General features: G+C 41.1%; 1 protein-coding gene across 1 annotated transcript in view; it reads right to left on the bottom strand.

Moving 5' to 3' along the window:
• Positions 1 to 20888, bottom strand: part of ZCCHC2 (zinc finger CCHC-type containing 2) — a 58346-nt gene that overhangs the window by 21533 nt on the left and 15925 nt on the right. The window contains 5 exon segments of the mRNA XM_003914450.4: positions 909 to 1003; positions 8905 to 9017; positions 14213 to 14284; positions 16433 to 16509; positions 19198 to 19309. Of these exon segments, the coding sequence (XP_003914499.2) occupies positions 909 to 1003; positions 8905 to 9017; positions 14213 to 14284; positions 16433 to 16509; positions 19198 to 19309 (469 nt within the window).

Raw genomic sequence — 20888 nt, 5'->3', positions numbered from 1 at the left:
TGTGTAGAAAATTAAACACAAGGCAGACAGTGGTGAAAGCTGAAACAAGAGGGCAAAACTCAACATACGGAACATAAGAAAAACTAGCAAAGCTTCATGGAAGAGGTGATGTTTCAGCTGGGCCTTAAAACAGGTGTGATTTTAACAGACTATGACAAAAGGATGGATGTTTAAGTAAAGGTACAAATGAGCAAAGACACAGGACAGGCAATGGCTGGGCGTGCTGGGAGACAGAGCACAGGGAGCAGAAGGAAGCTCCTGGAAGGTCACAGTGGGGCCTGAATTTCAGACCAACCAGGAATTTAACACATTTATCCTTGTGATAATCCAGGGATACATTAGACTGGGAAACTAGAAACTGAGAAGAGTGAGGGTTTACCTTTAATAGTCCTTGCATGAAAGAAAGGCCTAACTGTAAACAAGGGGATGGTAAGGAAGGGACATAAAGGAAGACATCCTTTGTCTGGCATGGGTTGTCCTTTCCGTGATGAAAACAAAGAGGCAGAGTGAGAAGAATAGGGCTAATGTTTTCTGTCTGATCGGCTGGAAAGGTCAACTGGAAACAGGTGACAGGAGGAAGACAGACTAGATCATACACCAGCACGTGGCACTGTAAGGTCTCCAGCCGGTGACGGGACAGTTCCTGCCCAGGAAATGAAGGACTGGCCACACCCCAAAGTCTAGAGAGACTCAAGACCTTACCTTGGAATCAGTCTGCGCTGTTATATTAGCTTTTATACATGACTTTCTTTAAAACTGCAGTGTAAAACTCATTAAAAATGACAAATAATTGTATGTCACTATTCCTTAACTTTAACTAAAGTGACAAACCTACAAAAAATGACATGGTAAAGCAATAAAATCCAACAAAGAAAAAAGACTTCCACAGAGGGACAGAGGATGCTTACTGAGACTGTGTAGGGAGTCTGATGATATGGACTGAAAGAAGCTGTGTACTTTCTGACTCTGTAGAAAAGCTTGTGATGAACTTGAAAATAGCTGCCTGCATATAAAAAGAAGAGAGATTTGTTAATTTCAGGTAATGTTAATCCACAAGAAGCTCAGTTTCAATTATAAAGCAGACTTAAGTGGCAGTTTAATTCAGGTATGGAAAAATATTTTTCCTGTAGAAAAGAGTATTATTTTCTAATGTATTTCCTATGACAAGAAATCAGTAACATTTAACAAAACTCATTTGCAAGAATTGACAAAATAGGTGCATTTATAATTTTGTATAATCTAATGGTAAGGTTTCAATTCTGGCCCAAAAATGTATTATTCCAGCCTTTGCCCAAGTGGTCCAACAGCCACCCTTCTGTTCAGAAAAACAACTGCAATTTCTTTACTCTTCTTCACAGGTGTTCTTCTCCTCATTTGGCTGTACTATTTTTTTTTTTTTGAGACTGAGTTTTGCTCTTTTTGCACAGGATGGAGTGCAATGGCACGATCTCAGCTCACTGCCACCTCCGCCTCCCCGGGTTCAAGCGATTCTCCTGTCTCAGCATCCCGAGTAGCTGGGATTACAGGTATGTACCACCATGCCTGGCTAATTTTGTATTTTCAGTAGAGATGGGGTTTCACTATGTCTGTCAGGTTAGTCTCAAACTCCTGACTTCTGGTGATCTGCCCACCTCAGCCTCCCAAAGTGCTGGGGTTATAGGCATGAGCCACCAAGCCTGGCCTCTGGCTGCACTGTTTTTTTTTGTTGTTTTTTTTTTGAGACGGAGTCTCGGTCTGTCGCCCAGGCTGGAGTGCAGTGGCCAGATCTCGGCTCACTGCAAGCTCCGCCTCCCGGGTTCACGTCATTCTCCTGCCTCAGCCTCCCGAGTAGCTGGGACTACAGACGCCCGCCACCTCGCCCGGCTAGTTTTTTTGTATTTTTTAGTAGAGACAGGGTTTCACCCCGTCTTGATCTCCTGACCTCGTGATCCACCCGTCTCGGCCTCCCAAAGTGCTGGGATTACAGGCTTGAGCCACCGTGCCCGGCCTTGGCTGCACTATTAAGGGACATTCCCACACTCTCAAAGTAGGAAGTTGGGAAGTTTGGGATGCTAAGAGTCCTGGAAAATATGGAACAGTCAATTATGTAGTTATCATATATTATACATACATTGTACAACCTAAGGCATGACTGACTGATGATTCATGTTGAATGTGTATCATGCCATGAATCATGCCATGAGTCAAAGTTATCTCCGAAACCCAGCTTTCCTCATATTTTATTTATGTAATTAAAAGACTTCAGCTGGAGGTCTTCCCGACAGTGGTACCTGTAAAAGGGTTCTTGGACATACAATTAGAGCAGAATCAACTAGAAAGTTTACTTTGGATTTGAATACCAGTTCAATCACTTATAAGCTGAAGCACCCTAAACAGTTAGCCTTTCAACTTCCAATTTCTTATGGTTACGAGAATCAAATAGTACACATAGATAAACAGTCACCCTACCTACTACTTAGGTGCTTAACGTACAAATCCCATTCTATTAGTTTTGAACACTTTTAATGCTCATTTTAAATTTTAATTCTTAATTTATCCCCCAAGGTTTTTGACCTATTATTCAGATTAATTACAAAATCAGATACCAACAGATGACCTTTATGGGCCAAAGTTGCCTTGTATATCATGCAAGATTGCTTCTTCATATTCTAATGTGAAAGTAAACATTCAATAGGAAGACATGGGTGAAATTAAGAGATGAAAGAACTGAGATCTGAATTCAGGAGCAAATCTAGATTTCCAGGTCTGAACATATTACCTAAGGCTGACTTTAAAATCCAAAGGCAGTGGTGGAACCCATACCCAGTCATGTTAGAAACCAACCGGTCAAAAGCACAGGCACACCTTCAATTCAAGGCCTGAGTCCCAAGGAACAGCCCAGATATAACTCCAAATCCTATGTACACACCCACTACAGGAACACTGAGTATTACATTTAAACCACAAATGAAATAAAGGCAGGGGACTGAAATCAGCATACAAACTAAAGTCAAGGCTCATTAATGAATAACCACAAGATGGCAATTATACTGCTATTAAAAAATCAAAGTGGCCATAAACTACTTGATAAATCAAATCAATAAGAAAAACAAGGTTACATTTTGACATGACAGAAATCATCCAACCCCTGATCGACATTTCAGGCCGTATTTTCATTTTCCTAACCTACAACATATTTGAGACTAAATGCAGTGTGTCCTGTACCAACCAAGATCTGCATCACTTATAAACATTTCCTATTTCTCAGTTTCCTTTCTTCTCCCTCCTTTATAATTGCTACACTTCTGAGACACAAAGGATGACCTACTAATTTAAAACCCACAAACTGAGAAGGAAGTGTCCTGACATCCTATTAATGGTGTTGAGGCCACAGGCGAGCCATTTGGGAAAAGATACGAATCCCCACCATACTCCTTACATCAAAAAAATTACAAATGAATCCAAGATTTTTTTTTTAAAGGAAGTATCAGAAGAAAACATTTAAAAAATATTTTTTGAAACATATTTCAGATATGTTTTCAAACATATCTTTGAAAAGGTCTTTCTAGGCATGACACAAAACCCTGAAACCACAAGAGAAAAGATCAATAAATCTGACTACATAAAAATTTAAAACACCTGTATGGTCACGACGTAATCGCAAGCAGGGCTCTTTCCTTTATCTAACAAGTAACTCTTCCAATCAGTGACACCAATAAAGCACGGAAAGGGCTGAAAAGGCCATTCACAGGGAGGCGGCAAAGACTACTCAAACACAAATTGAAATCAGACTGTCTTTCTGAGATGGGCGAAGAAGAGCAATTGAGAATGTTTTGAGTCTGCTCAGGTGGGAGATACAAGTATGAGGCCTCAGAGGATATAAAGTGCTGCTACCTTTTTAGAAATAGTTTGAAAATATTACTTGTTAAAAATACATGTCACTTTTGACCAATTAAAATATTTCTATAAATTGATCTTACAGATAAATGTATCCGTATGTGTTAACAATATATACCTGGAGAGGACTGCTTGAGCCTAGGAGTTTGAGATAAGCCTGGGCAACAGAGCGAGGTCCTGTCTCAAAAAAAAAAAATTAATAAAGATAAAAAGTAAAAAATTAAATAATCATACACCTGTACACTGTAGTAGTTTAAAAATATTTAGAAACAAGTAAAATGGACATAAAATATGCTGATTAATTACAGTTCAGCTAAAAAGGAATATTACGTAGCAAATAAAACAGCCACCTTTCTACATGTATTGATGTGTTACCATGTCCCAATATATTTAAAGAAAAAGGTGGCAGAAAAGTACTAATATGTATAAAATACTTCCGTTTGGATAGTCAACGAAATATATATATACACACACAAATCTAAGGGCATTTATGTGCACAGAAAATTTTGGAAAAGTTAGACTACTTTAGCTGTTAAGAGTTGGAGAATGGGAAACCGGGAAATTTTCTCAGTCCACACCTCTGCATTCTTCAAAATTAGCTTTAATAACATCTTTACAGTAAAAACGCTTAAAACACACAGACACAGACATGCACAAGAGGCCAAGTATGATCAAAGCTGAGGAGAATCCTAAAAGCTTTAACAAGGAGTCACACACATACTTTGTTTTTTTTAAGAGACAGGGTCTCACTCTGTTGCCCAGGCTGGAATCCAGTGGTGCAATCATAGCTCACTGTGGCCTCAAGCTCCTGGGCTCAGGTGATCATACAATCTCAGCCTCTGGAGTAGCTGGGACTACAGGTGTGCACCACCACACCCGGCTAATTTTTACCTTTTTTTTTGTAGAGATGGGGTTTCACTATGTTGCCTAGGCTGTTGGCCTCAAACAATCCTCCTGTCTTGGCCTCCCAAAGGGCTGTGACTACAGGCATGAACCACTGTGCCCAGCCGCTTACTTTTTAATTGGGGTCCTAGCTGAGAGCCATTTTTTGAAAATGGCTCCTTCCAGAAATAGTTAATTTTTTCCCTCTGAAAATCCCAAACTTACGAACACAGTACAAAGGCGTTTTTCCTAAACCATAAATACCTGATATAATGGCTAACTCCTGGAAAGACATCAGTATTTCCTACGTTCTCCTACAATCAAAATCAGGAAATTAACACTGACCAATTTTTACTTTCTATTCCTCAGATCCCATTTAAGTTTTGCCAATTGACCCGTTTCATATCAAAGATCCAGTTCACATCTGGCACCACACTCAGCTGTCGCACCTAAGAGGACAGGCTAGGTATACTCTGGAATGCTGTCCATGCTGGTTTGTCTGAGGCTTCCCCACAATTAGATTCCTGGCAAGAACAGAGCAGTGGGGCTGTGTGCTTCTGCTGCAGCCTGTCTCGTGGAGGAGATGCTGACTGCCCACCATTGATAAGTTCACTTCAGCTGATTACAATGGTGCACGACAAGGCTTCTCCACTCTAAAGTTACTCCTTCTCCCTTTACGATTAAGAAGTATTATTCTGTGAAAAAAATTCTGGGAAAGGACTTCGATACTGTAAATATCCTATTCCTCAAACACTCAACCTATTCACTTATTATTTCTTTCAACATGGACTCACGGTTTCCTATTTTATGCAATGTACTATTATTATTTGTCCTGATGTTCTATTTACCCTAGATGTGACACTAGAAGCCCCGTCAAGCTGGCTCTGTCCTTTTGACAAAACTGGATCATTCTTTGAGCACACCCGTGTTTTCTGGCACCACAGGCTCACCTTGTACTTTTCCTGCCCCAGCCCTGAAATCAGCTTTTCAAAACTTCAAGGAACTCTAGTTCCTTTTAGAGGAGCTCTAGTTCCTTTTAATGGAGAATCACATAGAGAAGTCAAGGTCTGGGCACAGGTATGCCCACTGTTACTGGGATGTTGCTACTTCCAGACCCTTTCAATGAATCACACATATGCACCCATATCTATTTCTGTATCTGCATATACTAGATACCATGAGTTCACACCAATGACTTCAATTCCAATCAGACACTCTAGGGATCAGGGTTCAACCTGGTTTTGTTGCTTTTCATAGGATAATGCCCTTTTCCAAAAGAAAGAAACCTGGTTCTCACTGTCCTGAATATATTTACACAGTTGCTCCAATCCCCTACAACAGGCTCTCTCCTCTGTCGCTGCTGCTCCCTTCCAAACCCTGGATGGGTGCCCTCCTGGCCCTGCCTAGGCTTCAATGGCCTGCTAGGCCATTGCTCCACGCATCTGCCCTCCTCACTCTCTTTGAGCTCTGTGACATGGGCCAGGCCTCCCACCACCATCGCCCATGACAGAATGGCTTCCTCACCCCACACAGGTCCCCTTCTCCAGTCCATCAGGGCACATCCTCCTATCCTGATGCTGCTGTCTACCTTGCTCTGCCCCACTGAGTGGCTTTAGGACTTAACTGGTCAGAAGGGACAGGAAAAAGAGAACGGGAGCCAGCAATGACTTTTGAAACATGATAGTCGTACAAAGAATGCAGTCAATGGTATTACTAAGACCTGAACCACATAGTTCAGCATATCTCCTAGAACACACAGGCATCAAGGGTTTTTCCGAGACAGGGTCTGGCTCTGTCATCCAGTATGGAGTGCAGTGGCACTAACAGTTCACTGCAGCCTCAAACTCCTGGGCTCAAGTGATCCTCTCATCTCAGTCTCCTGAGTAGTTGGACCTACACACGCCACTACACCTGGCTAATTTGTAAAATTTTTTGTAGAAACGGAGTCTCATTATAATGCCCAGGCTGGTCTCAAACTCCTGGCCTCAAATGATCCTCCTGCCTCAGCCTCCCAAAGTGCTGGGATTACAGGTATGAGCTACTGTACCTGGCCCTCTCCCTCTCTTTCTCTCAATCTTTCCCCTGTGCCCTTTGAGATTCCCCAAATATGCAGATTCTCTGCAGGCAGCCTGTATCTCCTTATTTCTGATACAATCTGCCCAGTCCCTGGACTCCAACTGTGCTCACTGACACTCACATGGAAGCTGATCCTTTCCCCACAACCTCCTAGCATGCATGCGCCTGCACTACCTTGACTCAACCTGCCACTCAGCCGCTCTGCATCAACTGGACCTAGTCTATGTCACGCACCAACCTTTAGGTCACTCTTCCATGCTTATATTCAATTTTGGCCCTGGCCTGTCTCCTCCATTCCAAATCTTCTGTCATGCTGGGAGCCTACACGACCACATGGGTGTCTGCATGGGTGACCCACCTGACACTAGGCTCTTTGGTCGCCTTTTCCCCAGTAATTTCCTCACATTCCTATCTTCTTCTAGTATCTTACTTCCACTGTCAAACCCCAGATCTTGCCATACAATGAAAATACTCTCCCACTCCCAGATTTCTGCTTGTCTCCACTGGGGAGCAAACATCCCCCTTCTTTTCAGCCTCGCACATCCTGAGAATACTCACTGGTCCCAATTCCCTGCTCAGGAGGGGGCTGCAACAGTCAATGACACACACCTCTGCTCTCCCTTGGGAAGTCGGCTTCCCAAACTGGGCCACCTCAAGTTTAGAAGGCAGATGATAGGCTGTCTTACTTACGCCCTGAACCTAAGCCATATAGGCTCCAGCACTGCTTTTTATGTAATGTATTTATTAATAACTGCAAGTTTCCAGTAAAACAGCATGTTTCCTTGGCCATTATTCCTGAATTTATGTCCCTCCTACAGGGAAGCCCTCAGAGAGGTGAGCACCACGACTGCCAAAACCATCCGCTGACCTCCACCGTCACCTCTAGATCCACTCACCCAGCTGCCTCGCTCTCATCCCAATGAGACCCTCACTGCTTAATTACCCGATTACTCCCATGGCACCTGTTTTCCAAGCACAGTTCATTCCACTCTAGCAGACTCACCTATTTTCACTTCCTAGTTCAGCTTAGATCTTGTAACTGCCCATCATTTGTTAAAAACTGAACATTTTCCCCCAAATTTCCTTGCCTCATTGTCTTGCTGTCACATCCAAGAAAGCCCTATCCAGGATACATACAACCACTTGCTTTCCTGACACTTGGACCTGAGCTGCCGGGAAACATTTAAAAAATAGCTCACACAACAGGACAGACCAATACCACGATAACGTATTGATCTTCAATCTCAAATGGACTCCACACCTTGCCCAGCTCACTTGACTCCTTCAGCAGGTTGTCCTCCAGATCTCCATACAATGATTTACATCCCCTCTACCCTCAAGCATGTGATCCCACACCCTCAATCTACCCATTCTTAAGCAAACCTCTTACTTTAGAGAAGCCATTAATTGGGCAAAAGATCCCTCAACTTCCCATCATGAAACAAGTACATTTCCCTACATGCACACACATCCCGCCTCCACAGGGCCCTTGTGCCGCCAACGACACGCCTCGCCTGTGTCTTCAATTTCTTCCTTTGTGAGCACATGGGAGGCTCCCGGAATTAATCCAAGATCATCTCATCTAAGCGGGTCTTTCCCAACAAGCCCAACAACCTCATGTAGGCAAAACCTTGACCTCTGGCAGCACCAAAGCTCCAACAGAGCAACGGCCAGGAAGAGCAAGTGCTGGAAAGCAGGGCTGCCTTTCACTCTCCCACCCACCAGCCCACGCACTTGACAACTTAAATAAAACATCTCTTCAAAGTGGAGCTCCTGGACAAAGGCCTCTTTCAATAAGTATTTTATAAAGAATATAAGAGGCTTTATTCAGTATCTGCATATTTCAGAAGCAACTAACTTTTATGATATGAGAACTAAAGAGTACAATGATAAAACTAGTTTGGTATCTTTTACTATGAGCCTAGACCTATATAGCACAAGGATAACATGTCCATTTTAAGAAGTACGCCAGAGAAAGATCTCTATGATTCCCCCACCTGAAGACCCCATTTGGAGTGGCACTTTGTCCTGTCTGTATGCTGCTGAAATAGGCGTTAGGTAAATCATTACCTTAGGATGGGCTCTAGGTCAGGATGTCGCCGTTCTTCCCTTTTCAAGGAACCCTGATTCAGGGCTCTTAAGATGGTCTTGTCAAAAGTCTCTGAAGACAGTTCCTTTGGAAGCTAGAAAAGAAAAACCACAATATCCAATGTTAAGTTTCTCACTTACTGGTAAATACGTTACAAGTCAGATGCATAAAATGAAGACTAATACCTCCTGCTCATTATTTTCCCAAAAGCAGTTTGTTTCCCAAATCTTCACAACACCTGACCCCATAATGAAGCAGCACAGACCTTTCCTACTGGGAAATGCACCATCTTCTCATCGTACCTCAGGGCTCCCCCAAGTGCAGGGCAACCCACAGCATTCAACATGTTCCTGGGACAGGAGGACGCCTGCATGGACCTTACACTCCGGCTCCACATGCCACACTGAAATGACACCCATGCTAAGGTTCTCGAGTTAAGGTGAAGATTCTTCTGTTCAGCATAGCTAGCACTATTTTTACCCTGGAATAGTATTCCAAGGAGTGTTATCTGCGCCTTTGCCCTTAGCACTTTTGTGCCTCCTGTTTTATGTTTTACTCTCAGGCAATGTCAGATCACCAGTGCTATGCAGCAAATAAAGAACTGAATATGAGAAGAAACCCTCAATATTACTTATTTATATAAAAACCACGCACTGGAGGTGCCTCACATGATTGAGGCAATCAGATCAATGTGCTAGAAACCACAAAAAAAATCAACACTTGGCCAAGAAAAATTTTAGATTTTAAACAAAATGTAATCAGTTTACTTTTTAAAAATCCTAGTAAACTGATTATTCATAAGCCAACTTTTCAAGTCTTTGAAAAATTCAAAGTTTTAAATCTGACTTTTCATAACTAATCTGTGCTATTACTGGCATTTTCACTAAAATACAGAGAACCATTAACAGTATCTGAGAAGCCACAGGAATACAAAAATATATACTGATTGTTGATTTACATATTGAGCTCTGAGAAGTCCAAAGCAAATTTTCTTATGAAAAGTAAATATTTTTAGTCAATTCAGAAACGAGAAATTTAGCAAAGGTAGCATAAAGCACCCCTCACTGTGGCACAGGAGACTGCAAGATCAAGATGCCCTGTCAGAATGAAGTCCCTCTGGTCAGATGGAAGGCTCTGTCGGCATTCCACACACCCACTGTGGAAATCATGCCCTCTGACCACCAACAGGAGAAACAAGGTCTGAATCTATCCATCTTCTTTTTTTTTTTGAGATAAGAGTTTTGCTCTGTCACCAAGACTGCAGTGTAATGGCATGATCTCAGCTCACTGCAACCTCCGCCTTCTGGGTTCAAGTGATTCTCCTGCCTCAGCCTCCTGAGTACCTGGGATTACAGAGGTGCGCCACCACGCCTGGCTAATTTTTTTTTTGTATTTTTAGTAGAGAATGGGATTTCCATGTTGGTTAGGCTGGTCTCGAACTGCTGACCTCAGATGATCCACCAGCTGTGGCCTCCCAAAGTGCTGGGATTACAGGCGTGAGCCGCCATACCCGGCCTCCATTTTCCAAACAAAGAAATCACTCATTTCAATATTTATATTTTGATATTAGCATTTTAATACAGACTTAACAGCACCAGGCATATATCCTACTACCCATTTTAAACACAATTTATACTGAATATCTGTACACAGCCAAAGAAAACCAGTGTCAGTGAAAAGTCTATTTCAACCACCAAATCACTGATGGTTGTACTGAACACTGAAGGCAACAGCGTATAAATATTGACAGTTCAGTGACACTGTTCACGTTGCTGGGCAGACTGCAGGTATGCGGTCATCAGCATGTGCAAACTGATTTATTTTCAAGTGATTTTTATGTTCAACTTCCAGGGCCTACTTGCAGTCTTAAAGAAAGGCTCATTTGCTTAAAAAAAAATATGTATATATATATACACACACACACACAGTTTAAAATCATGTCTTTTATATTCTAGTCACGTGTTTTGAATTTTCTCACCTTTCAATCCTAGTTCTAGCAAACCCAGCCTCCCACCTCCAGAGCTCCAGCTCAGCCTCAGAACAAGTTCAGAGGAATGAAAGGTTTTTGCACTGAGCTATTACAAATGTTGCTCTCTAAATACGCTGAGACCAATGGATAATCTAATGTTTGTAGTAGTCCTTGTTCATTCAATCATTCAGCAAATTTTCAAACTCCCACTGTGCCCCAGGCACTGTTTTAGGAACCCTGATACTGCAGTGAAGGAAGAAACAAAAACCCTGGCTGCATAAGAGTAGACATTCTGATCATGAGAAACGACAGCTTAACTGCTAAGAAGAAAAACAAAACAGGGGACTAGACATGGTGGCTCACGCCTGTAATCCCAGCACATTTGGCCAAGGTGGGTGGACCGCTTGAGCTCAGGAGTTCAAGATCAGCCTGGGCAACATGGCAAAACTCAATCTCTACTAAAAATACAAAAATTATCCGGGTGTGGTGGTGCATGCCTGCAATCCCAGCTAATTGGAAGGCTGAGGCACGAGAACAGCTTCAACTGGGGAAGCAGAGGTTGCAGTGAGCCTCTCGAGATGGTGTCACTACACTTACACCCCAGCCTGGGTGATGGAGCAAGACTCTGTCTCAAAAGAAAAGAAATAAAAAAAAAAACAACAACCCACAAAAACAGGTGAAGGGGGCCAGGATGCAAAGGACACAGGCTGCTATTTGTATGGGAAAAAAAGACTTGAAATATTGACCTCCAAATCCCATTTCCACACTACAGCAAGCTAGAAGTACAGGTCAATAGGGTCTACAGAATAAAAAGGGTGTTCATTTGCACATGTTGTCAAAAGGACAGATTTTGCTCCTGAACTTTTTTTTTTTTTTTTAAAGACGGAGTTTTGCTCTTGTCGCTCAGGCTGGAGTGCAATGGCACAATCTCAGCTCACTGCAACCTCCACCTTCTGGGTTCAAGTGATTCTCCTGCCTCAGCCTCCAGAGTAGCTGGGATTACAGGTGCCCACCACCACACCTGGCTAATTTTTTGTATTTTTAGTAGAGATGGGGTTTCATCATGTTGGTCAGGCTGGTCTTGAACTGCTGACCTCAGATGATCCACCTGCCTCAGCCTCCCAAAGCACTGGGATTACAGGCAAGAGCCACTGAACCCCGCCGCTCTTGAACTTGTGTAGATGATGTTAAAAGGAAGGTAAAAGAGAAAAAATTATAAGGAAAAGTATCATACAATAGGCAGTATGTTTATAGAAGTACACAATGTTGCAGATTATTTCATGTAATTGAGAGGCACTTATACTATTTGAGAAAAACATTATATCCAAATACTGGCTAAGCAGGGTGTTCATTAATTGCTATGATTCTGAAGAGTGAATTACTTATTTGGAGTTGTATTTGTTTTAAAGCACCTAAGCTTTTAGAAAAAATGGGCGACTGAAGCAATGAAATCTGTCAAAGCACAAACAGCTGAAGCTTCCAGAGGGAAAGCCAGTAGAAGGCAGACTCCATGTGCTAGGCCCCAGCTGGCGGTCAGCTGCATGCTCTCTCAGCATGAGGGACAGGGAAGCAGGACCTCACACACACACTGGCACCAAGTCACTCGGTCTGGACCCCCCCCTTTTCAAGGCTCTTCAGCCTCAGCTCTGTACTCCTGCAACTTGCCCACAATTCTGTTGTGGGAAGGACAGAAGAAGGGAAATGAAAACAGGCTGCTCCTTAACCCAAATGAAGCCTGTTCGTGATCACCTGTCTAAATTTTGATAAATTTCTTCTGTTCAGAGGAAAGTCAGAAATAACTAGAAGAGATTGTAAAAGTATGTGGAGGTGGGGGGAGGCAGCCCTGCTTAGCCGCCTCTGTAATTAGAACCTCATCCAGGCACTCATTTTCTCCAGCGGGGTGCACTGCCTGGCAGATGGAGCCTGCCCCGGCCCGAGCAACTCTTCCCTGGCATCCTCACGACTGTTACCATGACTGAGCACAGCAGCCAGAAGCTCACAGACCCATGCCATCTCCCTCGCCAAGGTGTCCAGAGCTGACATGTCACAGGCAGTGGCCTCTGGCATCTGGAAATGAGTAAAACTTATCCCCCAACCTTACCCAAGGCAGGTCACTAATGAGTGGGAGGAGTCCTCAACCCTTAACTGACAGAGCCTAGTTTATAATAAACCAGAGGAAAATGGAACTATTTAAGTCATCCCTGGGTGCTACTTCATTCACAGGGACTAACAAGAAATTCAGCAGAATTCACACTTCGACAGTCTTCCTCAAGGAACCAGCATCTAATGTGCTATTCAAAGCTCTACAAATTGATGAATAAAATGGTCTCTCATAGATTTAAGAATGATCTGAAAAGGATATACTTATGGTGACAGACAACCTAAAACTAGCACTAGCCTCAAAATATCATATATGTTTAATAACTACACTTGTACCCAAAACTTAGTAACTGAGTTGGGAATGTTTCTGGACTTTCTGCTTTATCACTCTACTAACAATAAATTTTAAAATATTTGCTTACTGAAAAAGAATAATTTATCAACCATTTATACCTATTCTCTCTTTTTGATATTTATTTCTATCCACTTTTCAATAAATCATATTAGTATAAAAGAAACAGGTGACGGTTTGAACAAAATGATCTAAGATACCTTTCACCTCTGGAAAGTCTGTAATAAAATGTTTCTATTATCTTCTTATTCCCAGTAGTTTGGAGATTCTATCATATGGGGGTGAGGTGGGGAGGAGCTGGAACTCAAAGAAGGAAGAAATGGAGAAATATTTCAGGGAAGTGCATAGCTGAATAGTCGTGAAATCTGAGAACTCCCACCAAGCGGAAGCAAGCCTCATCTGGTTCTGCAAACACATTCTCTACTAAGAAGTCCCTTTGCAAGCAGCCACCAATGATGCACATCTCTGCAGGAAACTAGGAACAGGGCTCCATTTTTTTTTTTTTTTCAAGTAGAGGCAGGGTCTCACTAAGTTGCCCAGTCTGGTCTTGGAACTCCTGGCCTCAAACAATCCTCCAGCTTCGGCCTCCCAAAGTGCTGGGATCACAGGTGCATGCCATTGTACCCGGCCTCCATTTTTTTTTTTTTTTTAATGTAGAAATCCCTTCATCATTTCCTTATGTTGGTAATGTCAGGTAAGAAAACATGTTTAGAATAAGATGACGTTTTCCACAGCTAATGTTCATTTAGAGTTCTGAGCCAACCTTTATTTATATGTTTTAATTTTCCTGGTTTTTTTTTGACGTTGAGGTTTCTGGATTCTGTATATTATATAAAAATCATTTTAACAACAAAATCTATACTTTTACCTTCAGTAGAAATTCCTGTAGTTCTTGGTGGGTTTTTGTTACTGTTGTGACTGAAAGATCAGACCAATTTACCTGATTTAAAAAAAACACACATATTATATGGTTATTCCTTAGGCGGGAACTGGCTAGAAAAAAGCCATGTGCAAAAACAAAGGGCCTTACTTAAATTTTACTAAGATTAACAATTAGAAATATAAAGTTAATCTGGCATTGTCATAATTTCAAAATTAGTAAAATTAACTGCACGTTGACATATGCTACTCAAAAACGTTCTAATAACTCTTTTCAAAATGACACTTTTTAAAACCTATCTGAAAATATGATGTTTAGGAATTTTTCAGAAAGGGATATATTTATTTTCTATGAACTTACAGAACTCTAAAATGACACTTTCGACAGTACAAATCTTTGCCACTCAAAAGGTAAAAATTCTATCTCCTGAAACTTATTATGTATACATCCTTATTAAGTATACACCCTAGAGTTTACTGCCCTCTTTGGTAGTACCATTTCATATTTTTATGGAATTTATGGTTAGAAGAGACTTCATCTTTATCTCAATCTTTAAAATCCTATTAAGATGCTAGGGACAGGTATGATTACTTCCATTTTGAGATGGAGAAACAAGTTCAAACAAGTTAGGTTACTGAGGTGTGACCCTAAGTAGGTGCAAGAGTCAGAATTGACATCTCTTGTGCTACCCCACCCACCACCTCCTCGATGCTTTTCATCCAGTGGACTCAATTGTGGCCCCCTAATAATTTCTACCCTATAATTATTTGAACTAAATAAATATTTGCCCTATGCTACTGTCTAGACCTTACCAACTTGTAAGTAATCAGATACTTTAAAATAGATAAAAATTTCTATCTACGAGTCTAAAATTAATATCTTTATTAACTGGCACATCTCTTAAGTGATTTTTAAGTATTCAAATGTTTGCAGAGCAGCTACTTGTGTTGGGCATTGTTCTGACTCTTGTATCAGGGGATGCAGAAATGGACAAGACAGTTAAGTCTCCACTGACTGAGTTCACAGGCTAGTGCAGGAGACAGATCAAAGCCAAGTGAATATATAAGAATTTCCATCAGTGCTTTGAAGAAAACGCATAGGGCATGGTACAAGAACGGGGAGATGCACATGAGTTGGGGTGTCAAGAAGGATCTCTGAGGAGGGAGCTTTAGAGCCAGAAGGTGGCCTGTCCTCGGTGTGGGGGAATGGGGGAAGAGCATTTCAGGCAAGAGGACAGTGAAGCCTTCAGGAAGGTAAGCTGTGAGCTCCAGCAGCAAAAGTGGCCAACCTGAGCGTGGAGAGCAAAGAGCAAGATGCATGCCACAGTAAGACACCAGGAGATTAGGGCTGAAATCTTGCAAACTGAGGATCTTTCTCCCTCAAAGCAAAGCTGGAGTTCTGAAATTCATTCAACGAGCAAGTCAGACATGGTGGGATGGCTGAGGACAAAGATTCCTGCTCTCCATGAGAATATCTACTGGAAAGATCTGTGAAAGATACAAGGGCAGAGTACCACGGATGAAGGAGAAAACTCCATGAGAGAGGGACAGCCAAAATTTGGCAAGCAATGCCTTTGGAGAAGAACTGAAGTGAGGATGCACAAAAATGTGGCATGGTTCCACCTGGCTTCAGGGTGTGTGCCGTCCAACCTGAGGAGAAAGGGCTGTAGCTCAAGCAGGGAGAAGTAAGGAAGATGTGAACAAGGAATTCCCAATACAGCTGACGGGCAGAAAGACATGGAAAGTCTTCACCTGGGAGCACAGAATCAGAGCTGGGCTCTAGAGCTAATCCCAGCTGTGGAAAGGACAGGCAACAAAACCAATCATGAGTAAGAAGACAGGGTAATGAAGTGGGAATAAAAGCGTCGCAGAGAACAAAGAGGAGGAGAAAAATGCCAGGGAAAACAATGCCTGTGATCTTGACTTAAAAAACAATGGCATTTTAAAAGATATATCCTACATCTTAATTGTGTCCTTATATCTAAGGTTCTTACTTCTTTTTAATAAAATAGCCAGGGTTATTTTAATGTGATGTAACTTCAAAAAAACGTGGCAAACCATTCAGTAGTATATGACAAAAAACAGTACATTCTCTTAATTAAAAACAAACACATATACCTTTTCCCTTAAATTAGCAAACCCACCCCAAGTTTTCCCAAAGATCACTGAGCACAGCATGTCAGGTATCTTTTGTGGGGAAATGGCTTACTTTGAAAGTGTACTCCCAGTATTTGTCAGCTCTTTTTCTCTGGACTCCTTTCAACACTATCTTCTCAATGTGTACAGCTGAAAGAAAAAAACACGCACTGACTTGTGCTATAAAGACTACAGACACATTTCACTTACCTAAAGTAACCCTAAAAGTTGACAAGTGCTTAACAATTAAGCTACTCACTTTCATGTTTATGACTGGTCTTAAATCATGAACTTAAAAAAAAAAGAAAAAAACTGGAAGCTCAGCGATGTGCCATCCACCCATGAAAAAAATTTTTTTCTATACCTATACAACATGCTGAGTGTTTAATTTCAAACACTCAGCTAACACCAAAGATATTAAGGATAACAATAAAAGGTACCTGCAATTAAGATATTTTTCCAAATGCTAATCTTCCAAATTGTTACACAGATGACCACAAATACAGCATTTTAATATCAACTAAATATGGTTCTTTCAATTATTAATACATAGTAGGTATAAATTAGAAAATATCTAGTTTTATATTTAATTTTTTTAAAAAACTACTCAAAAGTAATATACCAAGCTGATAAAAATTTCTAATTGGGAATTTAAAAATTATTTTTCTCAAATGTAACCTTCAATATCATATAATGGTAAATATAAACTGAACATTATAATAAAGGTTCATTGTGGCAAAATTTTTTCACATTACAGAGATGAAATAGTAAGCATAAATTATATTAAACTTTAAAACACTCTGAATTGAACTAGATAATCAGTTTATTTATGAAGTAAGCAAACGTATAAATCCCCCAGCTATCCATTTTACAACCCCTTTAATAAAAGTACCACCTTAGGAAACAGATCAATTTCAAAAGAGCCAATCTACTAAGTGTACTCTACTCTAAGGACTTGAAGACACTGCTGTTCAGGATATAAACAGAAGAAACCAAACTTTCAGGATAATGAGGGAGATAATATCAGGCTGACAATGAATATGCTAAAGATTGCAAAGAAGAGGTTAGAAAAGTAACTCAACAGAATCGGGGGGTACACTGTTGGATTCAGGAGAGCAGCAGATGGAGGAAAAGGGGGGCATTCATTCATTTTGCCTTAGAGGAAGAAGTTAAAATAGACAAAGTGGAATACACAAAGTGACAATAGAGGAGGAGTAAGGCTGTTAAAAGACCATGGAAGGTGGGCAATGAGAAGGCATGAAGCGTAAGATACAGAAATACACAGGGGAAAAGACATTTATAATAAACAAAAGATATAACATTGCCAGTATTTTGTGTCAGCTTCCCAAATATATAGTATTTGGTGGCCTGCCTGTGGCCCAATTTCCCCTTTGTGGGCCAGAAATGTTGAGGACAGAAACAACGGAAAAATCTCAAAAAGCCAGGCAAGAGCCTGTAACTCCTTAGAACTGTACAATAGTATAAGAGCCAAAGTGGTGATGGGAGGGTATGCTGTTTCCAAAAGCTATTATATTAAGTTAAAGGATGACACCATTAAATAAAAATCTTCTGAACTTATATTCAGAAATAAAGCAGCTGCTCTACTTCTTCAAATCATTGGGCTCAAGGGTAGGGGATCTTGGGTTTTATCTGGTCAGAACCCAATTTCACTTGGCAGAAAAAGCCACTAGGACACTACAGGATATGGGAACACAGCTTCAGCGATGATTTCAAGTTCTGTCTGCTGTTGGGTACCAGAATCAAGGTAAGAGAAGACAAGAGTATGTGGCGAGGAATGGCCACAGTGAAAGTACCCCCAGACCTCATATATTAAAACTAAAAATCATGTATTACACTTTCTAAAAGCAGGAATACAAGAAAAATCATCTACGGTGCCACCTTTACAGTTAATTGTCAGCATTTTGATATAATCGCTATGTTCTTCTAAAATATTTTCATTAAAAAAAAAGGACCTTCATTGTAAAACCAACTCCACTTTAGGTTATCTGTATGTTCAATGAGCTTAGCTGAAGTAGTCTGATTAAAGTAGTTTAGCTGGAAAGATAGGAGTGCCGTGATAGTCTTGAAAAGAAGTGGTCATTATGTAAACACTTATGCTCAACATTAAACATTCAGACCTATTTTTCCTGTGAGGAAAAATGTATTACACAAAATGGATTATTACCGGGAAAAAAAGGAGACATAATGACATAAATTCAAAATTGTTATAACTGAGTGTGAAGCTTATCATATATCCTTGGCTCTTTTAAAGCCCAGATGGCAGTCTGCATTTTCCATTTCAGTTTCTTTCCCAGAACAGGTTAATGGCTCCCCAAATGCAAAGACAAAAGAATATTTGAATTCATTCCTGTTCAGATGGCAATGTTCTTCCACCCATTCATTCCAGCCCTCTTAAAAACTGCATTATTGCAGGAAGAATGGATTTATAAGTAACTTGTTCACTCTTACAGAGAACTTGTATAAAATTCACTTTTTCAGTAGACACTGAGCTCAATTCTACAAATAAAGCACTATACTAAATACTCTGGGGGTCTCTGCCCCCCAGAAGCATGCAACCAGGTTTAAGATCCAGCCAAGACAACGGACTACAGAGCAGAATGACTGCGTGCATGCTAGGACAAGCAGGGCTGTGGCGCAGGAGACACCCAGCATGCAGATGGCAGAACTAGGAGGACTGGCTCTTGAGCGAAGCCTAGGACCAGTAGGACTTCTCCACCTCTAAAAGGAGAGTAAAAAGTTTAGAGTTAATCAGCGGAAAGAGCACCCTGTAATTTTTTGATGTATTAATGCTTTAAGTTTACAAAAAATAGAGCATACCTTCTCGCTGAGCTCTGTGAGGTGCCACGGTAAGTCCGTCCTGAGGTATTGGGGCTTGCTCTATTAAACTGCTCTCGTTATTTTGCATGTAATCACCATGAGCAGAGTTGTTCTAGATGAGAAAGAGGGAGATATGTTAACTTACACCACGGACTAAGAGTAATAATCACAGATTTAGGTCTTCTCGTTTTACTAACAACCATTTCAGTGGCAATTTTTAGAGATCCAATAGGCGACTGCACACTACGGGCACAAAGGCACAGTGTCGGAGCCGCAAGCAGAAGACGAACACTCTATTGAAGTATTGACTGTCCTAGCTTTCTTGGGACACAGAAAATTGCTTAACACTACACAGAGTTGCCAATGATGTCAGTTCTGAACCAGAATCAAAGGAACACATAACAACAAATGGTGTCCTTTACACTAATCCCCCATAGGGAATGGCATGTGTACTTTTTACAAGAATCACCACACCATTTTTTTTTTTCTTTTTTGAGACAGAGTCTCGCTCTGAGGGACATTCTCTTATTTCTTTTTGTTAAGGCCTATGAGGTTTTATTTTTCTGTGCATTTATGAGGTTGATGGGAAGTGCTGTTTATCTTCTGAAGGGAGGTACGTTTTTTAAGTTTGGTGTTGTATGTACACCACATTCATGTAAAAATTGGAAGATGATGATTTGGTCATGACCTGGGGGCATTTTTTTTTTTTTTTTTTGAGACGGAATCTTGCTCTGTTGCCCAGGATGGAGTGCAGTGGCCGGATCTCAGCTCAATGCAAGCTCCGCCTCCCGGGTTCACGCCATTCTCCTGCCTCAGCCTCCCGAGTAGCTGGGACTACAGGCGCCCGCCACCTCGCCCAGTTGTTTTTTGTATTTTTTAGTAGAGATGGGGTTTCACCAGGTTAGCCAGGATGGTCTCGATCTTCTGACCTCGTGATCCGCCCGTCTCGGCCTCCCAAAGTGCTGGGATTACAGGCTTGAGCCACCGCGCCCGGCTCACCACACCATTTTTATTCATTGTTTGGGTTTAATAACAGTCTAAAAAGATGCTTTGTTAGGAAAAAGTCTTAAGAAAGGTATCATCAATATATGCCAAGGATTTCTAAACAAGAATATGTATGGACAGGGAGTTTACCATTAAGGTTCAGTCATCTAACAGCAACTGGGTGCTCTAAACCTAACTGAGTTTGCTCAGCCAGTCACTAGTGAACTGGAGTAACCTTGACTCTTAGATCTGCTGCTTGGAGTAATAAAGCGGATGTCAAACTTACACACAGCTCGCCAGAAATCAAGCACTGTCAGGTACAAACTGTTACAACATCATATTGATTAAGTAAAAATAAATAAATAGCCTTATGACAGTTTTTTATTACCACTGGCACCTTATTCCCTCCCGTTATGTATGTGCAGAATCTCAAAACACTACTCATATCAAAATCACCTCAGTTTTAAGAATCAATTATGATTTTACAAATCTGTAGTAAATATACATTAATATGTTTTTCTGTAAAAAAATTAGGCAAATAGAAGACCCTAGGCTCCCCATAAATCTCAATTTAAAAATATTTTGTTCTGCTGTGTAATTACACATCCTGACCCAACAGTAAGTATGAATTGCTGTATTTATGAGAATAGAGCACATTATATACTTTTGAGAGCTAAACTTCTGCCTTCTTGTCTCTATTTAGAAAC

Source organism: Papio anubis, chromosome 19 (genome assembly GCF_008728515.1).
Source record: "Papio anubis isolate 15944 chromosome 19, Panubis1.0, whole genome shotgun sequence".
In the NCBI taxonomy this organism is placed as follows: Eukaryota; Metazoa; Chordata; class Mammalia; order Primates; family Cercopithecidae; genus Papio; species Papio anubis.
The sequence above is the reverse complement of the archived record's forward strand: the minus strand, read 5'-3'. Positions and strand labels throughout refer to the sequence as shown.